At 36.4% G+C, this 20125-nt stretch overlaps 1 protein-coding gene across 7 annotated transcripts in view; it reads right to left on the bottom strand.

The window, feature by feature from the left end:
- The window catches only part of LOC116841187 (metabotropic glutamate receptor 8-like), a 232768-nt gene that overhangs the window by 47319 nt on the left and 165324 nt on the right, over positions 1 to 20125 (bottom strand). For all 7 annotated transcript variants that reach the window (XR_004377516.1, XM_032808828.1, XM_032808827.1 and 4 more), the window contains exons 7-9: positions 12324 to 12478; positions 7708 to 7953; positions 2139 to 2294 (exon numbers count right to left, since the gene is read on the bottom strand). Coding sequence is in view for 6 of the 7 variants with exons in the window: in XM_032808828.1 (XP_032664719.1) it covers positions 2139 to 2294; positions 7708 to 7953; positions 12324 to 12478 (557 nt within the window). In the remaining variant the exon portion in view is untranslated. The remainder of the gene's footprint in view (positions 1 to 2138; positions 2295 to 7707; positions 7954 to 12323; positions 12479 to 20125) is intronic.

Raw genomic sequence — 20125 nt, 5'->3', positions numbered from 1 at the left:
TAAATAGTTTTTTTGATTAGGTGCGCTGCGAGAACTTAGCGCACCTTTTTTTGAAAGTCTATTTTTTTGTATTTAATGACCGGAACTATTTAAAATTGTTGCAAAGAATTCTAGAACTTTTCAAGAGAGTATCAAAACTTTAAAAAAAATGTCATATTTTTGAATATGGTGTGCCAAGACTTGGCACACCATATTTCAAAATGTGACATTTTTTTTAAAGTTTTGATACTCTCTTGAAAAGTTCTAGAGCTCTTTGCAACAATTTTAAATATTTCCGGTCATTAAATACAAAAAAATAGACTTTTAAAAAAAGGTGCGGTAAGTTCTCGAAGCGCACTTAAATGAGGAAACTTTTAACGTTATGTTAAGTTTCGCGTTTAAAACTCGCAAGGATATCCGTCTAGTTATACATAAGTATTATGACTGTTGATTATTCGGCTAATCTGTCATGATTTGACGGCTATATGTGATATCATAACATGTTATATCATAACATGTTTTATCATGTCATATCATGTTATATCATATACCCAAATATGATGTATGTACAGACAATTAGAAACTAAACGATTTTAGTTTGGCAGATATTAAAGCTTCACTAAAGCTCGGTGTAACGCGAGTCGTGCCGCTAAATAAACTTTCGCCGCTGATGCGCGCGTGTTGGTTGAAAAAAGAGGATCACCCGTTTTTGCTGCTAATATTATTATACGGCGTTATCTCTCTCGAGGTAAGACATTTTGACGTAAACTAGAGCCGCGCGTGACTTGCGAACAAAGGACCAAACGTGAGAGATTAAAAGGCCCCGTCGGTGGTTTCGCGAGGATATCGGAAAAACCCGAGGCGAGAAGGCAGTTGGAGCGTTACGCAATATCGCTACAATAAATCTTGCCTGATACGCGATAGGACGGAGGACGGACGGTCGGGATAATCGCATTGCCACTTGATAGTGCGCCGTAACGAGGGGCCAGTCTTAATTGTATCACAGTCCACCAACGTGAAAGTGTTATGTGCCGTTAAATCGGGGGAAGTGTTTTAATTGCAATATCGACGAGGGCGTCGAGATTGCCACCCTCTGACGTCACTGATCACTTGATGTACTGGGTGACGCAGTCGCGACGCCCGACGTACGCCGAATTCACGCTGTGATTTTGGGATAATTGATCGACCTGTTCGAGCCTCTTGATTTGACGGTCCTTCCTGTGTGCGCGGCACGCGAATGACGCGTTAACCACAATCTTTGGTCAGTTAATGCAATTCATGTAAAACGCAACAAATTTCGGCCGAATTGACAAAATCCGCGAGTACTGTGATATGTAATATAAGAGATGTGTCTTATAAGTTAAGCAAAGTGTACGTATAGAGGAAGGGCAAAGTAAAACATTGCGGGATCTATGTTATCTTGCTCTAATAATGTTCTAGGTAAAATTAATTCAAATTACGATATAGAGATCTATAGTTGTGATTTTTGCAAAGTAGATATTAGTAGGAATCGTTCAATAAGCAAATAATCTTATTTAATTATTATTATTCATAGTTGTCTAACTACATGTATTCTTTAAATTTATATCCTTAATGTAGAAACCAACTAGTAGCAGTAGTACAAGTAGTTATGTTAAATAATAATTTAATTGTGTCATGTTAAACAAGTTTATAGTTTTTATTTTATGAAATAATTTTGTGTCTTTTGTGAAGTTAAAGTTATTTATTTTTTCATATTTAATTTTTATATTCTTTAGTTATATATATATATATATATATATATATATATATATATATATTTTTTTCATATTTAAATCAGTTATATGAAAGAAATTATTTTAATCTTGTTTTAATAACTTTTCGAAAATGTTTTTCTGTTTTTCCCCTATGTATATTTTATATTTATTGTTAATTTTCTATATAAGAAAATAGTAATTTCAAAGGTAATTGCAAATTGAAAAAAATTAATTTTCTTAAAAAAAACTAAATATCCTTGAAAGAATTTTAAGTAGGAATAAAAGTCATGAGAGATATGAAACCTTAGAAATAGAACTGTTCTGAAAAGAAAATGAAACACTGAAATTAGGTTCGGTCAGAACCTTAATGTGTTGAGGAGTATTTACTTAGAAATTATTATTGAAGAATATAACGCAACTTACCAATGAAACTGACATTACGGATGTGTTGGAGTAGTCGTGGACCGTCCGGCGCTGGTCGAAGCGTCTCGCAGAGATAATGCGCCGTGCCCAAATTATTCACGCACTCCTCCTCAATGACGTTGTGCACACCATGCGCCATGGCGTAAACTGCATCCACTGTAAATTATTCAAAGATACCGCGATTAGAACCAGTTTTGTATTTGCGTTTTAATAAACATATCTAATGATGCTGGAAACTATATCCTAGACACGTTCATCTAACAGTAACTTCCATAACAATTAAGTTCAACTCTAGATTAATCAAAATATTCCGGGTTGAACACTGCAACACTGGTATTATATTTTTGCAAGAAAAACGACAAAAATATGTGCCATTTTCTAAAAGTAAATTTTTTTTATAGCGTAGCCATTTTGAAGAATTGCGGGGTATCAAAATTAAAAGATTGTAAAAGTAATATCGTACTTCTGCAAGAAAAATTATAAAGACATGCTAAAGGTTTAGCCAAATTTGTGCTAGCTCAGGTCACATTTGTTATATAACTTATCATTTATCCGAAGAACAACTCCATTGTCTATCTATTGAGATTAAATTTTACTCTTTAACTCGAAATTATTCAGCTTCTTTTCGAAGAAATTATTTAATATTACTTAAACATATAACATTTTCTAAAAGAATTTTTTTTTTTAAATAGCTATAGTGTTATCTACATATTTCGATGCTCCCTAAGTTATATTCCCTCTTAATAAGCTCAAGCTTTTTAAAATACAATAAAATAAGAAACTGTCGAATTGTACTTTTGGATACCAAGCGCTTGTGAGGAGCATCGCTTCTGCCACTGTTTAGCAGCGCGGTGAGATCTTATCCCTTCTCGCAGATACCCCTAACTCGTCTATAGATCGCGATAGGATTTAATTCGAGCTCGATTTATCAGACACTTGGCGGGATGGGACAAGTTTTATAGCCCCAGTCTGATCCCCGTCTCGTAGGGTCGCATTGCGAGAATACGAAGCCGATACAGTGCCGTCATTATTTATTTATTCAGGCATAAGGAAGGTCCCGATAGGGAGCGCAAATTGTTGTTCGCTCGCGGGGAAGATGTCTTGTGGCAGCTAATAAGACGATTTACAAGATTTATCTTCGCGGTGGCGCGCTTCATCGCGCAGAGCTTTCCGATCGCTTCGCGCTCAACGAGACGGCATCATTTATTTCCTACAAAAGCGAAACAAAGGCAAACGCGGAGTAAAACGATGGGGAAGGCGAGGGAATCGAGGGGAAGACTCGACGTGTGCGGGAAAATGCGAGGGAACTTGATCTCGCGCAACTTTTCACGCGCCACCGGCCGTGTTTGTTAACGCAAAAACTATAGTCGAGGAAAATTGCTTCACCCTCCCTCCTGTTCGCTCGCTCCCTTGCTCGCCCATGTTTCTCTCCTTCCATTTGTCGCGGCCTCGCTTCGAAAGTTCGTCGCGAAAGTTTGTCCGATCCCGGCAGTACGCAATCTAATGGATCACGGTGTAGAGTCAGCTGCGGTTAATTGCAAACACTGGTGAACGCTTAGAAGCAAGGGATAGTGATCTGGAATTAATTGTGTGGAATTTATGTTCCACCCTTATGCATCCTCACTATGTAGTGGCGTTCACTTGTTTCGGACTAGCGAGTTATGAGTTGGACCCGACTCCAATGCGCAAATTCAAGCTTCTCTTTTATGAAACAACATTCGTACACTCTATGACTTTAAAATGTATGCCATACATTTTTCCTTGTACACCACTTGCATTGTCTGCGACAAAAGGATTGCGACACTCTAGCTGAAAGTTGAAAGGGGAATAGAAGAAAGTCGTGTGCTGATTCTCGCGATTTCTGTCTACTTTAAAGAACGCGTCCAAAAAAGGCGTGCGATTTCTTTCTTCGCCTTTTATGTTGAATTAAATTGAATTAAATAAAATATTGTATTACTAATAGAAGAAATTTAATGTCGATGGAAAGCTCGAACTGGATTATGTCATAGTTAGCATTTTTAAACATCTCTTGGTCCAAGGCAGGAAAATTGAAAGACGAAATAAGAAGTTGTTGGCATTTTAATTTTCACCTTACGAACAAAAGGGATGACCCAAAGAAATAAATCAAATGAAGCATAATCCTCCTTTAATTTTACAAAATTTATCAACTTACATTAGAGCAAAGAACTACTGTTACAAATAAATAAAGAGAATTTCCGATTCAATCGTTCTGCTTCAACTAACTTGAACATATACGGAGAAAACTACTATAGTTGCTACATCCATATATTCTATGATTAGAGAGAGAACTTATGTGATTTTAAGTGAAACAGATATGGCATTAAAAATTGCTGTTATTACATGCTCATCTATATAGTTCTTACATCCATTGTTTTTATGATATATAATGTTCAGTTAGTATATCCTCGTATACATAGTTGCCTCAACCAAAGGAATATCGCTATCTCTTTGTTGTAGTCTGTAGAACAAATACTATGATTGAGAGATCTATAGAGTTTGGTTGCACCATACAGCATTGAGAGTACTCAAACATATGAACAGGCAGTAAAGAAGGTTAATGTACCATTCTCAGAGTACCATAAGTACTACAACCATTTTGTGCATGAGCGAAAAATAACATTAATATTTTGTTATAGGAACCATATTTAGGCAATATTCTTAGGTTTATATTCTGAATTATTTTTATCGCTGAAAGTACCTCTAAAAGTGGCTTATAAACCTTCTGATTGGCTATAAGTCACTTTTAGATACGCTTTTAGTGATAAAAGAAAGCTCAGAATATGGGTCTTAGTATTTTTTCTGTGATAATGGACGTAATAAAATAGTAAACGCTATTAAAGTTTACTAGCACATTAATACGATTAATATGTTCGCTGTATAAGACATCACGCGGGGAATATACGTGGAATTAATATATTTCTTCGAAAAGAAGCTGAATAATTTCGATCATTAAAGAGTAAAATTTAATCTTAATAGATAGACAGTGGAGCTGTTTCTCGGATAAATAAGTTATGTAACAAAGCATGTGGCCTGATATAGAGTTAGCGCAAATTTGGCTAAACCTTTAATACTGTATTTCAGAGTTATTCTTTATCAGGTTAAACATGATATGAAGTATAGAGTGATCTGTCGATTAGTCTTTATTTAACAGTGCGTCAAAGTGAACGCCTTTCTATGCGTTTATTGTTTCTATTATAAATCAGTGCTAAAAATTCTTCGAATTGCGGCGAAATTATGCCAAAAGATGCGGGAGACAATGGAACTCTGTCCAATCTTTGCTGATATAATCCAAAGCAAATAACAAAATATGTCATTTTTAATAAGTCTTCGTTCCGCTGTGCACCGCATAAACAATATAAAATTCCACCCGAAAATTGGGTATTCTGTCATAATTATCCGCAATTTCCGCGACTGCAACGATTGCAAATAAGATTGATGCGGGAAAATTAATCGGCCCGCTCGCTCGGCAGCTGCGCGCGCATACCTGCACGCACAGCGAGAAAATCGGGCGGGGATAATTTACAAAACGGAAGAGAGAGAGAGAGAGAGAGAGAGAGAGAGAGAGAGAGAGAGAGAAAGAGAGAGAGGAAGAGAGATCGGGCGTGCAGATAAAGGGAAATCGCGCGGTGAAAATAATCGATCGTGGCGTGCCATCCCGCCGTGTGACGTAAGTCTCGTCATATATTGCCAGAATTACGGTCGAGCGTGGAGCTGCCGAATTTTTCCCGTTTCTGTTTCTCAGCCAGAAAAATGATCGAAGGGTGACGAAAAGTTGGAGGGTTGCCGAGAAGCTTTTCTTATTCTCACTCTCTTCCTCTCTTCGATAACTATCTTTCCGCTCGTGTCGTCCCGTCCCGTTGCTTTCGTCCCTCCGCATTGTTCCCTTTCCCTCTCGTGCTCTTCTCAGGATATAAACGATCGTCAAGTACTTCCCCACGTTCCTTCGTTTCGTGATCAATTAGCCGGCCTGTGGCACGAGCGGGAATAATTTGTTCATCATCGCTTTATACCTTCGTTAACTCGTCGAATAACGCAACTACGTTTCATGGAGTCACAATTAAACGAACATCGGACGATTGCGCACGACGATTTCATTGCCGGAACGCTCGGCATCGCAACGCCGACATTGCGACTCGGAAAATTAAATTTCTAATCAAAATCAATAATTCCAAATATTAAGGTTGGTCAATGGAGCTAGTTCCACGACCAACGAATTCTCAGATATTAAGGGAGTGAATTTTTCGTGCCTCTTTTCAAAACAGACTGCCTTTTCATGGCACAAATTCAATTAGAGGCTTTATCACTAGTCGATTATCGAATTTCGATAATGCCATAGAAGTGTGCAAAAATTCCTACGTTAAAAAGTTCATGCAGAAGTTCGTATATATATCTCTCTTTTTCTCTTTCTTACAAAAAATAGTTCGTATAAACAGCATACTTACAGAATTCAGTTTCTTGAGAAAGTCACAAATTCGCTAATGCCTCTTCACTTTAAGTGAGCTTATGAAATTATTGTTACAGTTGGAGCAGCAGCAAAACTAATAATTCTGCAATTCTAAGCAGAATCGTAAATCTCGTAACTTCTTTTCGTAAATTTCGTAAGAATTTATAAGTAGATTTATAATTGTACGCAATATCATATGTCGTACAATCACTTGTAAATATCGTAAATTACATGAAATCATAGATATTTATGAGTAATTGTACGACATATAATATTGCATAGAATTGTAAATTTACTCACATAAGTTCTTACATACTTATGACGGACAGTGTTCTTACATATTTTACGAGAACAAGTTACGAGACTTACGATTCTGTTTAGAATTGCAGCATAAATCTTTATTTTATACATTAAGTTTATTAAATTATGTTGCTCGCCTATCCAGTTACTCTTACAGACAGCAAGTTTATATTTAAATCACATTAGCTGAACATATTTAATGTTCTTGCAATGCTCCTACTATTACCTCGAAATTGTTCTTCTGTTGCGTTTTACTAATGCGTTCCATACATTTTTCTCTTATCTATCTTTTGTATTTTTCTTTTATGTTTTGAACGTTTTTCTTCACAATTAAATATGCTATTTTCTATGAAATAATTATTTATCATAATAGTAATATTTGTTTCTTTTGAGGGAATAATTGCCCTTTTCACGAAATAATTACTTTTATTAAAATTTCATGATCTTGAGATATATATACATATAGCACAAATCTTCAAAAGACATTCTAAAGACGTTCTAGAACATTCTCTGAAGATTTTGTGCTATCTGAGTATATATAATATATCTGCCACTTTACTAAATGTTTAGTAACGCGGACTCAAGTATCCAACATACTACAGAATACTGTAATTTTAGAGAGTATAAACTCCAAGGTTTTTAATAAACTTTACTCTATTTTCTCTCCTTCTTTCTGTTTTTCTCTTTCACGTACAAATCTCCTATTATCGTACATTTTTCCTACAACGGGTTTCCAACATAAGGATAAGACGGACAGAGTCGGCACGAAAGGTCCGATAAGGACAAGATGGATCTATACGTTACCGACAAAAGGCACCAGGCCCTCTTGCTCGTAATCGGCAAGGTCCTCCATGCCGGTGCAGCGCGTCACGTCACTCGACGCGTTCACGCTGAAAGTGCACTTGTGATGCTGCGACCAGAACTCCCGGAACCAGATATTCCGGCAGTTCACCACCTTCCCCGGCAACTTATGGGGAACATTGCTCTCGGTCTGCCCCTGACACTCGTCGCCTATTCTCGGCCGCAGGCTCAAATAGTAGTCATCGAAACCTATAACACACGAGTTCGGATCGAAGCACACACTTGTTACAGTCGAATAGCGACTCGCGGCGTTCAATAGCGCCGATGCATCACGCAGTTTTTCGCCGGTGGAGAACTTCCGGTCGCCGCCGGCTACGATAAAGTAGGTACAAGAACATTCTATTCGACGGAGAAAAGCGTGCTTATCGGCGTGTCGATTCATTTTCGCGTCTGAATCTCTCATTGAATCATTGAAACAGTTGTTTACATGATCTCGATGATGCCGATACAATTTTACTGAGGTAACGAGAATTCTCACTCTTAAAGTTTTTAAAAAAATTAAGGATTCCGATGATTGATTGTTTCGTGAATTTTTGCCTCAGTTTGCGATTTTTCAAGTTCCGCGATTATTTAGATAAAAGGCACGTTTCAATTAGCAACTTCATCGTGAAAATAAATTTATAAATTAATAATATATATACGTGGATAAACTAAGTACACACAAAAGTGGGAAAGTTTGAATATTCGAACCTTTTTGTGTTGTATCTTTTTAAATTATATAAAAAGATTTTACTGTATTTATAATGATTTCTTAAAAATGACTGATTTACATATATGTACGAGTATATATTATTCAATAACATGACAGTTTAGTTCTAATTTGTGACATTAAGCGAATGTTCTAATTAATGACCAAATACTGCCTCAATGCGAAAATAAAGAAATATATAAATTTGTTAATAAAAAATAATAAAATTTTCTTATCTAACCCTTTAAAGCACAAGACCTTTAAAATTCGGATACTAATGAAATATGCATATTACATGCTTAGAATGACAATCCAAGAGATGATTCTTGTTAAAATTAATTTTTTAATTTTTCTATTTTCTTATTTTTGCTGAGTAAGGATGGTTTCATCGTTCAAGATAAGAAAATCGTCCTTTTAGAACATAAATATTTTTCCTTGAATTTCATTAAAATTAGGATAATATTAGTTAAAAAACAAAAAAAACTGAGATTTAGTAGTAGCAAAGTAAGTTTCCGACAAATAAAAAATCTACTATTAATTAGTGATATATACGAATGAATCACAAAAATATTTTTTTTATTATTTTCTCTGCTTATAAAATATTCTATAATCTGCTCTCAACTTTAACATAATTATTTCAATCGGTTGAAGTTAGAAAATAGCTGCAAAGATCTAACAAATGAACATGTGATATTAACTGTCAAGTTTTAAGATATTTGCAAATAACTGTTCGGACTGTACTTCAGCAGAATGCTCGTAAAATTATGTTTACTATGACTTTTAATTTCGTGTTCGAAGTTTGTTATAACTGATAATAAAATTCAGAATGAAAACACTTATTTAGGACAAATATGGGTCCGCGTATCAACTAATTCATTAAGAGAAACGAATGCAATTGTCACAAATTGGAACATAATTACATTCACTTATGCAACAGGAATATTCACTTATAGAATAAAATTTGCTTAGTCGTCAAATAAAATTGAAATAAGACGAAAAATCCATCCAGCGGATGCATTAAATGGGAATGTAGGTAGACCAGCGCATTACTCTGGATAAATGAGGGAGTAGAAGCGTCTAATGACGATCGGAGAACAATCATCGCGTCGTGCCTCGATACCGTCGCTCTCTCGAGTTGGACAGTTCACGGAATTAATGGACATCCCGGGCGAGACGGTCCTCATCTTTTTCGATGGGCCGTAATTTCTGGTAATTCTGCGTCCCAGCTAACGAGGGTTCGACACTCCGTCGCGTTAATTACTGGCGCCGTGGCGGAAGTAGCCCCGCGTCGCTTTTTCGCTCCACGAATGTTAATTCTACGACGAGTTCCGACGATGATGCGACGCGATTCAGCGACGGAAAATATTACTCGCTTGTCGCGCGAGATTAATGAACGTCGCGTCGAAGTTGGGCGGCGGTATCGTTACTTCGCCAACGAAGTTGTCGAGTTGTAAGCGACCCCGGTGACGAGGAAATTCAATTGTGACCCGGTAAAACGCATCCGACAAGTTAAAGAATTAGGGAGAGTTAACGGAATTATACGATTTAGGAGGGAACCGCGCAAAGTACACGAGCGGATTAAGCGAACCAGAGCTCGCGCGGCTCTTCCTCCCGAAATTTCGCGTCCAGTTTCGAATTCGTATGGCGCGCGGCCCTTCTCTCTCGAGTAATTATGCTTCTCAATTAACAAACTAATAACAATCTCAACAAACTAATAACGAAGAATAACAGAAAAGGAGCGTGTCCCCGTGAGAAACATCTTGTTTTCTCTGACAATATCGAAATGCATCGTGACAACTATGTTTCAGCGCGCAAATCGCGATAACTTCGGCTCGAAATATCACTCTGCTCGAAGTAAGCGCGCCGTAAATTGAATGCAAGCTGGGACATTTGTGCAAAAGCAGTTCTCAACAATGTGTTTCATCGCGAAACTGCGGACATTCTGCGAGACTCATTTGGCCACACAAAATTTATTTCAAATGCCCTAAATGAAAAATTCCTTGACAAAAGGGGCTTGGAAGTGAAGAGAAAAAGAGGAGGAAGAAGAAGAAGGTTCGCTCTTTAACGCGTCACAAGTGGAACAGCAATTCTGCGCTAAAAAACGAAGACGCGAAAGGAAAGCGTTAAAGCTGCAACGAAACAAAGGCGTTCCCTTTCTTTTTTTTTATAAGGATATTAGGCAAGTTTCGTTTGAAGGTTTTCCGCGGTAAAATGGCCATGCTCGTCGAGCAAACACCCCGCGCGCGTTATATAATGACGCCCCGGCACGGTGAAAGCTCTTTCCGCGTATAATACATTTTTCATGCGCGCCGACCTCTGATGAAGGCTCATGTTCGCTTTTGTATTGGCATCTGCTGTCTTCACGACACGGACTCGGGCACGGATATCCCGACAGCACATGTCTCTCCCGTCAGAATGGAAGGGATCCGGCCTTTCCGAGGAAAATCAGCCGCATCATTGTGCGCGCGTCTCTTATTTAGCAAATTTACAAAGAAGCGCGTGTCACGCGATCCTCCGCGGTAAAATGAATCACGCGTGACGCGCATAGGATATATTAAAAATTGCTCTACCCACGTACGCAAGCACATGTCACGCATCGACTGGCAGAAAATCCTCACATGTGGCTGGAAATGTCGATAACGCAGAGACGATCGTTACAATCACGCTATCCTTTTTTTTATAACATGCAAAACTTACGTAAATGTGTGTTGCTTTGTTTTACCATATTCAGCGAAAAACCTAATCATGCATGTGTAGACATTTTCCTGCAAATTTTTCGAATATTTTTAAGCTTTTGAATTCAGATGCGAAGGCAGCAATGTTCTTAAAATTTTTTCTGTTTGGAGTATTCACACTTTTGGACAAAGTTGCGGAACTTTTAGATTAGGCAAATATTACGCTAATATTAGGCTAATAATTGATAACTTGAAATTTCATATTTAAATTTTTATATTTAAAATTTTTATAGTTTTATTTTATTTTTATATCTTTATATACAATTTTATATTAAAAAATTTTTTTTATTTTCATTACATGTTGAATGCTCCAATTAATTTTTATTACGTAAACGCACTTTTATTACGTAAACGAATTTGTAATTCTGTACAACTAATATAACGTAAATTTTGCAGAAAAATGTCAGTATTTTGTCGGCAAAGTTTTTAGTATTTTCTTAAGGAAAAAAGCCGTGTTAAAAGAACAACACTACGAAAAAGCCGAAAATTTTCTCGTAAGGGAAATGTATGTATGTATGTATGTATGTATCTTTATATTTTTGAGCATGCTGAATTCGAATATGTTGCATTACGATTCATGGAGATGCGAGAATAGGTCAGGCGATCAAGAATTGTTTGTTAAATTAAAAAATTTCAATAAAATAATAAATATAAAATTAATATAAAGATTTCTTTGATTCACAATTGTCATAAAAAGGATTTGCATTAAATAATGTCTGAAAAACAAGATTTTTCTGTAAAAAAACTGCGTCTTTACAATATTTGTGAAAATAACCACAATATTTGGGCAATTTTAAGCTTCATATTCAATAGACCAAAAATACAAAAAAATACACAAAAATAGCCCGACATTTCATATATTTCTCTTACAGGCAGATTTTTGTTTTTTTATAGAATTGTTCTACATACGCTTCGCTTATTTCGACAACTGTTCGAGTTGTTCGTATTAATTTTACTATTAATCGGCTCCCCGTCACATTTGTATGCCCCTCGATTGGCTCACTCGTTGCCAGGATTATTGATTTTAGCTCTCGTTTCTTTGTTCGCCCCTAATTCGCGGGTCGTAGAGCAAACACTTCCTCAATTAATTCGATTACAACGAGAGATCGAGCTACGAGCGTAGCGGGCTCCTTTACCTTGAAGGGCGTTCCGATAGGGTAGAATGGTGATGGCACCCTCCGCCGCGAACTCCTGATCACGGACTGGGTGAACTTTGGCGCCCCACGAATCGCTACCCACCCACATGAAATGGCCCGTACGATTGGCCCTTACCGTTGCTTGAAGCAGCTTCCTGCAACGAGAGATAAACCCAGCGATAAGCGTCTGGATGGATGAATTATGAACGACAATGACGAAGATCGCGGTTACCATTAACTCGCAAGGGCGAGCACAATACAGGATGCCTTGTGAGACGCGCAATCGGCGACGAGCCGTATTCACCGCGTCATAACGGGGAACATTGTTTCCGACCCTTCCAGCTGTTATTCCCGTAACACAATACGCATTTTTCAAGCTACGGAAGCTAGTCTGCTTTTCATCGTTAATGCAGTCCCGCTTCGTGGAAGTGCTCGTGATGTCAAACCTGTTGGTCTTGTGAATTTTATGCATAGAAAAATATATACTGCATTCACGTAAACGTTACTTTGTTAATTTATATATCCGCGAAGCCATCACAAGTTCATCATAAGCATCGAATTTACTCAAAATACATTCTGAATAATAGTAAGTTTGTTGCTTTCCCTGTTCACAACATTTCAATCATATTAAATTAAAGCAAAAATTCGGTTTACTTGCTATATAGAGTCGCATTAACTTTTCCTTTGATAACGTTTTCTAATATTCTTGTAAAAAGAGTAAATTTTTTTCTTAAGCATATGAGAATGAGCTTTCCTAAAATGTATGACAGATATATTTGACTATTAATCAAGAAAATATTCGTTGTTGAAGATAACTATTACTTGAACGAAGAAATATAAACCGAGTAATCGCTTTTCTAAGCAGTAAAATTCTTCTATGTGTACTTAAGAATCAAATGGTGTATCTTTTGATTTATTAAAAATAATATATGTTGAAATTAGTTCAAGTACAATGTTGTATTCAAATTATATTAAGTATGAGTAAAAATATTAAGTATGAGTAAAAAAATCATTCAATCGAATTAAGATGAGTAAAAAGGTCAAAAGAGGGCGCAGGGGGAATTACAAAAGTAATCGAGATTATACAGCCGATTCTAAACGTGGAGGGTGGATTCTTCGCGAAGAGTAAGTCTGAGAGTAAGTCGAAGAGTAACCTTCGGAGCGTTTGAGATACTATTAGAGATTATCATTCTCTCAAAAATTAAAGTTTAAGTTTTGCATCAAGATCTATAGTAGCTTTTATTGGCCTTTTCTATGTTACGCGTGACTGGATATCTGAGAAAGCGTATTAAAATATACTTCGTTATATTTAAGTATCGATTGCGCGAGTGTGTAGGCTGCAGCGCTATAATCACTTGAGCTTTTCTTCTAAAACATAGGGTGTGTAGAACTCTGAGGGATGGTCGAATCGTTGACTTATACTACTGGCTGTATCGTGGGAACGATTATGTGGGTATCAAAATTAAGTAATAGCACTAGGCTTTCTATTGTTCGATTAAAATTACTGATAAATTCATCGAAGTTGACTTGTGTAAATTTGTTTTAACTTACAACATTAAAAACATTAAATTTACAACATTAAATTGCATAAAAATTTGTCAATATTGTTATAAAATCAATACTACTAAATAATATTTTATGCTATTATATGAAAACAATATTTTCTCATTAGTTGTGTATAAAATTATATATATGAAATAAATAAATAAATATATATATATATATATATATTTATTTATTTATTTATTTTACAAAGAGAGAAAATATTTAAGAGATAAAAAATATTTATCCTAGGTACTAATAAAAAATATTTAAATATAAATCCTTTTATTTAAATAAAATAAATTATTTTCGCGAAAAGCTAAGGTTTTAGAAAAATGTACATTTTCTTATTTGAAAAATACTTTATATTAATACAAGTCTTCTCACGTAAGTATAGAATCTTCTTCTATCCGCCCAACACAATATTAAAAAAAAGACAGAAATACACGCTCGATTTTGTCTTTTTCCCTCATTTTTCGCCACGGGCGGAGGACATTGGAACAATTGTTCGTGCAGCCGGTCCGCGGGACCGATAAGACACCACACCAGCTTGGTCGACCCAATCCGCGTCGCTTGTAGCAACAAGAAGATCGCGGAAAGAACGAGCTCTCTTCAGCGTTACAACACAGTGGCTTGTGTTCCGCAGGGAACCGCGACGGGATTGAATCGCGTTAATCCGGAAAGATATCGACGGAAGAGCCGGTATAGCGAGGCCGCAGATCAATATCAACTTATCGGCCCATGGAAATCGAATCGTTCCGGTAATGGCTTTTCTCCGGCGTCGGTCGGGGAAGCCGGTCGAAAAGTCAATTATTTTGCCGTGCGCGAGCATCGTGCCCGAGGATCGCGAGGCGACGTCGCACTCCACAGGAGGATCGTCGGGGTGCATCGGCGGATACATGCGCGAACAACGAGTCGGATCTTGCGAGTGCGCGATTCAGAAAAGAAAGAAAAAAAACGAGGTCGCTGTTCCTGCTTGTTGTTAGCATAATGCAAAGCGACGACGCTTCTTTTCCCTTTTCTCATTTATTTTCACCTTCTTTCTTCCTTCTTGCAAAATGCTGACCTCCATAGGACGCGTCCAACCTTGTTATCGGAGCGGCGTCGCAAGATGCGTTAATAGTCGCGCAAGAGCGCGTACACGATGTGGTATTACCGTGTCCGCGTAATTCGCTTATCGACCTTATCCATAGATTCAGATGATCACATCTCAGAAATTGATTTTTTCTTACGCCAATCTGACACGCACTTTCTTTCCTTCGGAATTCCTTTCATCCGACATCACTCGACATTTAATTTTGAATTAACCACAAACCAGTAGAACAAGAACTTCCGATTCGTGTGCTAAAAAGGGTTATAGCTGATGGAAATATGAGCTTTAAACATTGTTAAGCCATTTTCAATTGCTTGTTATGTAACAAAAAGGCAATATTACCTAAATAGGTAGGTGGCAAATTTAACAACTTTATTACTCGATCTTTAAAGGCTTATCATACTTTTAAAAAGATATCAAAATATTTCAATACACTTTATATTAAGTTTGATAAAATATATTATTTGCAACTAGATCACTAGATCATATTTTTATTTGAATGTCTGCGTTTTATATAAAAAAATGCGAAGCATTTGACAACGCTGAGAACAGCCGATCAACAATGAGTTAAAAAAACACAAAGTGTTTCACAAAGACTTCTAAGTTTTTAGATTCGTGATAACTGTTCAAGTTTATATCAAGTATCTTTGAGGCAAAGTTTTATTTCGATATCATTTGAATATTCTGAAAAAAGTAAATTTTGTTGATTATTTCTCGTTGTGCACAAAGCGCAAATGTTATGTAAGATAAAATAAATATGTGCACGTATACGGCGCGTCATCGTTGCGGAGGAAACTGATCTAAATATAATCTTTTCGTAGAACGTAGTCGAATTCCCGCACGGGAGATTTTAATAAAGATACGTAATAAAGAAAGGATTAGATTGGCAATTTTGTTAGGTCTGTATTCATATCTTAAATTCGGAGCAGCATGCGGCTGCCTGATTCTCCAGGTTTTATTTATGTCATATGGAAATCGCGTACAATGCTATCTCCGAGCCGTGAAAGAGATTTAACGTTGAATTTACGATGTGAATACGAACCTTTGTCCGCGCAACTAAGATATATACGTAGCACCGTTGAAAGTTAGATTTGGTTGATTTAGTGTTACAAAGGTAGCTAAGTAGTCCCGACGATATTTCACTGCTTAATTACCGCTCGTACGAATTTCGTTACTTGGAGGAAAGGCATTTCTCTGGAAGCGTCTTGAGATATGCATTATACGAGAGAAAACGCAATCACATTTCAGTCTGAATTCAATTGCGATCTGCCTGGTCGCAAACTCTTCAGCATTGAGAGAAATGCCATTCTTCTTATACAATTAATTGATAATAATGCTTGATTACTTAAGCGAATGTAGAGTCATTCCCGATACTTTTTCTGATTTCTGTTTAAAATACTAGGATGATCCTTAAACCGCGTCTCGTATCGTTCGTTTCGCATCACATGCAGATTGCATGGAGATATTTAAATTTTTAATTTAGGTCACCGTGTTCTCTCTCTCTCTCTCTCTTTCTTACTCATCTCTTGTTTCTCTTATCCTGTCTCTCTCCTACCCTTCTTTTCTCTTTACACTTTGTCGTATGTAAGCCTCTTTTCCGCTCGCACCCCGATTCTACCTAAGAAGATTAGCCGTCAGGAAAAGTAACCACGAATCCATTCGCTAGATACGCTATAGAGAGTAACATTGCATTTGAATGACCGAATCGGAGTCCAATCGGAGCAACTTGTCCGCGCACCAAGGATTTGAAAACTTTTCCAGTCTAACGCGGCATTCAATCAACGTCGTAACCAAGTTGCATATCGTTTAGTTTATATCATTATTTTTTGCGGATCGAATTTCAATATGTTTGAGCAGAAGTAACCTATGTTAGTTTATTATTATTTCTCGTTCTGGACGAGTGTGTGTAATATAAGAAAAGAAATTTCGTGTACTTGATTGGATAAGACGAACCAAGTTTCTGGGTTAAGCAAATTTGATTGCGTCAACTACAATTGAATCGAATAAAAAGTCAGTTCGACTGTCTAAAGGAATTAAATGCGAAAGTCATGTCGGAAGTATCTGTAGGAATTCAACGCAAAAATTTAATTAGTAAAAGTTCAAATTTAATTAGAAGAAAAAAGGTTAATAGAACTGAAGTGTAGTTATACATTGAGAAATAAAAAATACTTAAAAATTTATTTGTTCGACAGTTTATTCACAGAAATAAAGTTTGCATAAATAAATATTCAAGTATTTTTATCTCAGTATATGGACATTATAAATATTTTTTTCAATTGCGAAAAAAGTTGATTTAACTGCATTGGGTTAATTGCATATGGGTAATTCTACTGAAATTATCGGTAAAGGAAATGTATAACAGATAATAGAAGACAAATACACAAGGGATGGAGAAAGAAGAGGATACAAGAAATAAAGAGGAAAAGTCTGGTCATTTCAGATGAGATCAGAAAGCAAAATAAAGGTATACAGAAGAAGAATAGATTGGTCGGACAAGTGCTGTGCAAGTAAGAAGATTGAACTGCAAAGAATCAGAGAAAGGCTATAGGATATGAAAAACTCGTTCTTGGCGATGTAAAAAGACGTATAGGAAGTGAAGAAAAAGACAAAGGAATCACTTCATGGAGTTAGGAACTATAGAGTAGTAGGGACTATAGAGTGGAATAATAAAATTAACAAGATATGAAAGAAAATTGAGAAAAAAGAGGGTGAAAAGGAAATAAAGAGAACAATGAAGAAATAGAAAGGATAGAAAGAGAAAAGATAAAGGAACAAATGTGTATAGCTAAAGGGAAGGACAAAGTTTGAAGTATTGTGTGTGAAAAGACGATATGGTGTCCGTTGAGTAAAATAGGAAAGTGTAATTAGATAATAGATAGGAAGAAGATATAGATAGTGTAAAGGTTAGGTGAAAGTTAAGAAGATTGTGAAAGGAGATACAAGAGCATTTAGTTAATGAGGATAATATTCTAAAGTCAATTAGAGAAAGGCAGGGAAATATAGGGCTATTAGTAACTACATAGTACATACATAGGCAGAAATAAGGAACAAAGGGATATGTATGTGTGATAAGGAATATATATAATTATAAAGTTCTTTTCTTGGTTATATAAGCTGAAAGAAAATATACTGATATTCTCCCTTTCTCTCTAATAATGACTGTACAGATCCTACTTTATTGGAGTTTTCTGACTACTGACGCTTTTATTGTCAGCTATTATGTTTTTTGATTATTAAGTTAGGATCGTGAAATTTTCCTAAATAATAAACCAGATAGACACTGTTTAAACCTACAACACTATGACACTTAAAGGAAAAATAAATAATGTAATGAAATATTACATTATTCTCTCTGACGATGTATTCAGCTTGGTGGAAAGTTGAATTAAACTTCTAACTTGTTACTACATCTGACAACTTATTCGCTTATTATTACTTTGCAGGATAGTCAACCCAACGTTATGATTAATTAATCTTGCTTAATATTTAATTCGTTTAACACAAATAAAAGATTACAAGAACATTAAAATTATGCTGAAAGAAATTATGCTGAAGGCGATTAGCTCGCCATTTACAACCTAGAAAATGAGTTTATTCCACTCGATTCGTTCCGACCAATTTTTTTTGCAGTGTCCACTATTTGCAGATGACTTTCTATGATTATTTGAAATCTCATTTAAATAATTTTACGTGGATTAGTGCTGACTCAGGAAATCGATAAATCATTTATCAAAGTTTGCGTATATATATACACACACACACACACACACATACACAGAGAGAGATACCCGGTTCAGAATGTTTACGTCTAACTGGGACGCACAGCACCTTTATCTGCGAGATAGACACTCCACTTTCAGAGCAACTGGGTCCTGTATATAATCTGGGCGCTTTAATGTTGTGTCTCAGGCGACGCTGTTCAGTTCTAGAACACTCCCCGAGGTGACTCTTGAAAGTTGGCGACACGCTATAAAATAAAGCGGAGCGCAAACGTATGGGGACGGTCGACCGATCGATCTTACCGGGAATATCGGGGTCACGGATTCCGATCGCTACTGGGAATGTAACTGTCCTCTTCCACTTCCGTTTCGTTCAGATAAAGGAAGGAAACGGGATGGTAGTGGAGGGTCTTGTGTGTAAAAGCCGAGCCGCCTTCTAACCTCTTGCTCTCTCCCTGACCTGCTCTCTCTCGGTCGCAAGTTTCACCAGTTTCGAGTGGATTGTAGGGAGCGTAAGTCGAGCTACTATCGACAACAAATCGGGAACAACTTTGCAGATACTTGCCGATACTACATTGGAAATTTTCAGAAGGGCAAGCGGGTAGCGGCAACTCGCTTCGGTGTAACGTATAGACGGATAAACGCAGCGCTCGCGCGAAATTACTTTACGAGAGTTTCCCCTCGTGAAAATGGATCCAGGAGAGGGTGTGGTTTCCGTTATGAAACGCGAATCTACGATAAAATGTCGTTTCCTCTTAAAGAAACCGAATTGATCAAAGAATCGGTAGATAATCGGTAGATACCAACGACGACACAATCGTATGAGCTGTCTGTATGTGTAGAAGGTCTTGGATTCTCCGCACTTTGTGTTCCCGAAGTATTCAATTTCCTCCCTCAGTTTTGATGATAAGTGATCTCTTTGCAAGCTTATTACGTTCCTATATAGACACTATATCACGTGTTTCTTATTCCACAGGATCTCAGGATTATTTGATTTGACGAAATTACACAATGTTTGATTGGTAATATTTAACTCTCATATGGCACACATGTTTTGGATACTTTAATCTGCATACTGGCAACATATCTGCAGTCGTTTTCGCTCTCGCTTATCTAAATTCCGTATAAATGCTAACAAAGATCTATGAAACATTATAAATATACTTTGAAGTTTATAGAACAGAATTATATATAAAAATTATTCGTTGAAGTGTTTTTCCATTATATTGCAAGAATAAAGAAAAACGCGTTGAAACATGAGTTTACGTAAAAATTTGTAACTTTTCTGAGTTTAAGAAATACTTTTGAATCTTTAAGAAAAAAATATTATACATTTTAATTCAGCGAAAAGTATAATTATTTGAATATACGAAAATATATCGTTTCAAGAGACAAATAAAATCATTAGTAGTTTCTACGTTTATCAAATATACATATATATTTTTTTA

The sequence above is a fragment of the Odontomachus brunneus genome, unplaced genomic scaffold (genome assembly GCF_010583005.1).
Source record: "Odontomachus brunneus isolate Ranch 3 - 2012 unplaced genomic scaffold, Obru_v1 Obru_scaffold_014, whole genome shotgun sequence".
NCBI lineage: Eukaryota > Metazoa > Arthropoda > Insecta > Hymenoptera > Formicidae > Odontomachus > Odontomachus brunneus.
The sequence above is the reverse complement of the archived record's forward strand: the minus strand, read 5'-3'. Positions and strand labels throughout refer to the sequence as shown.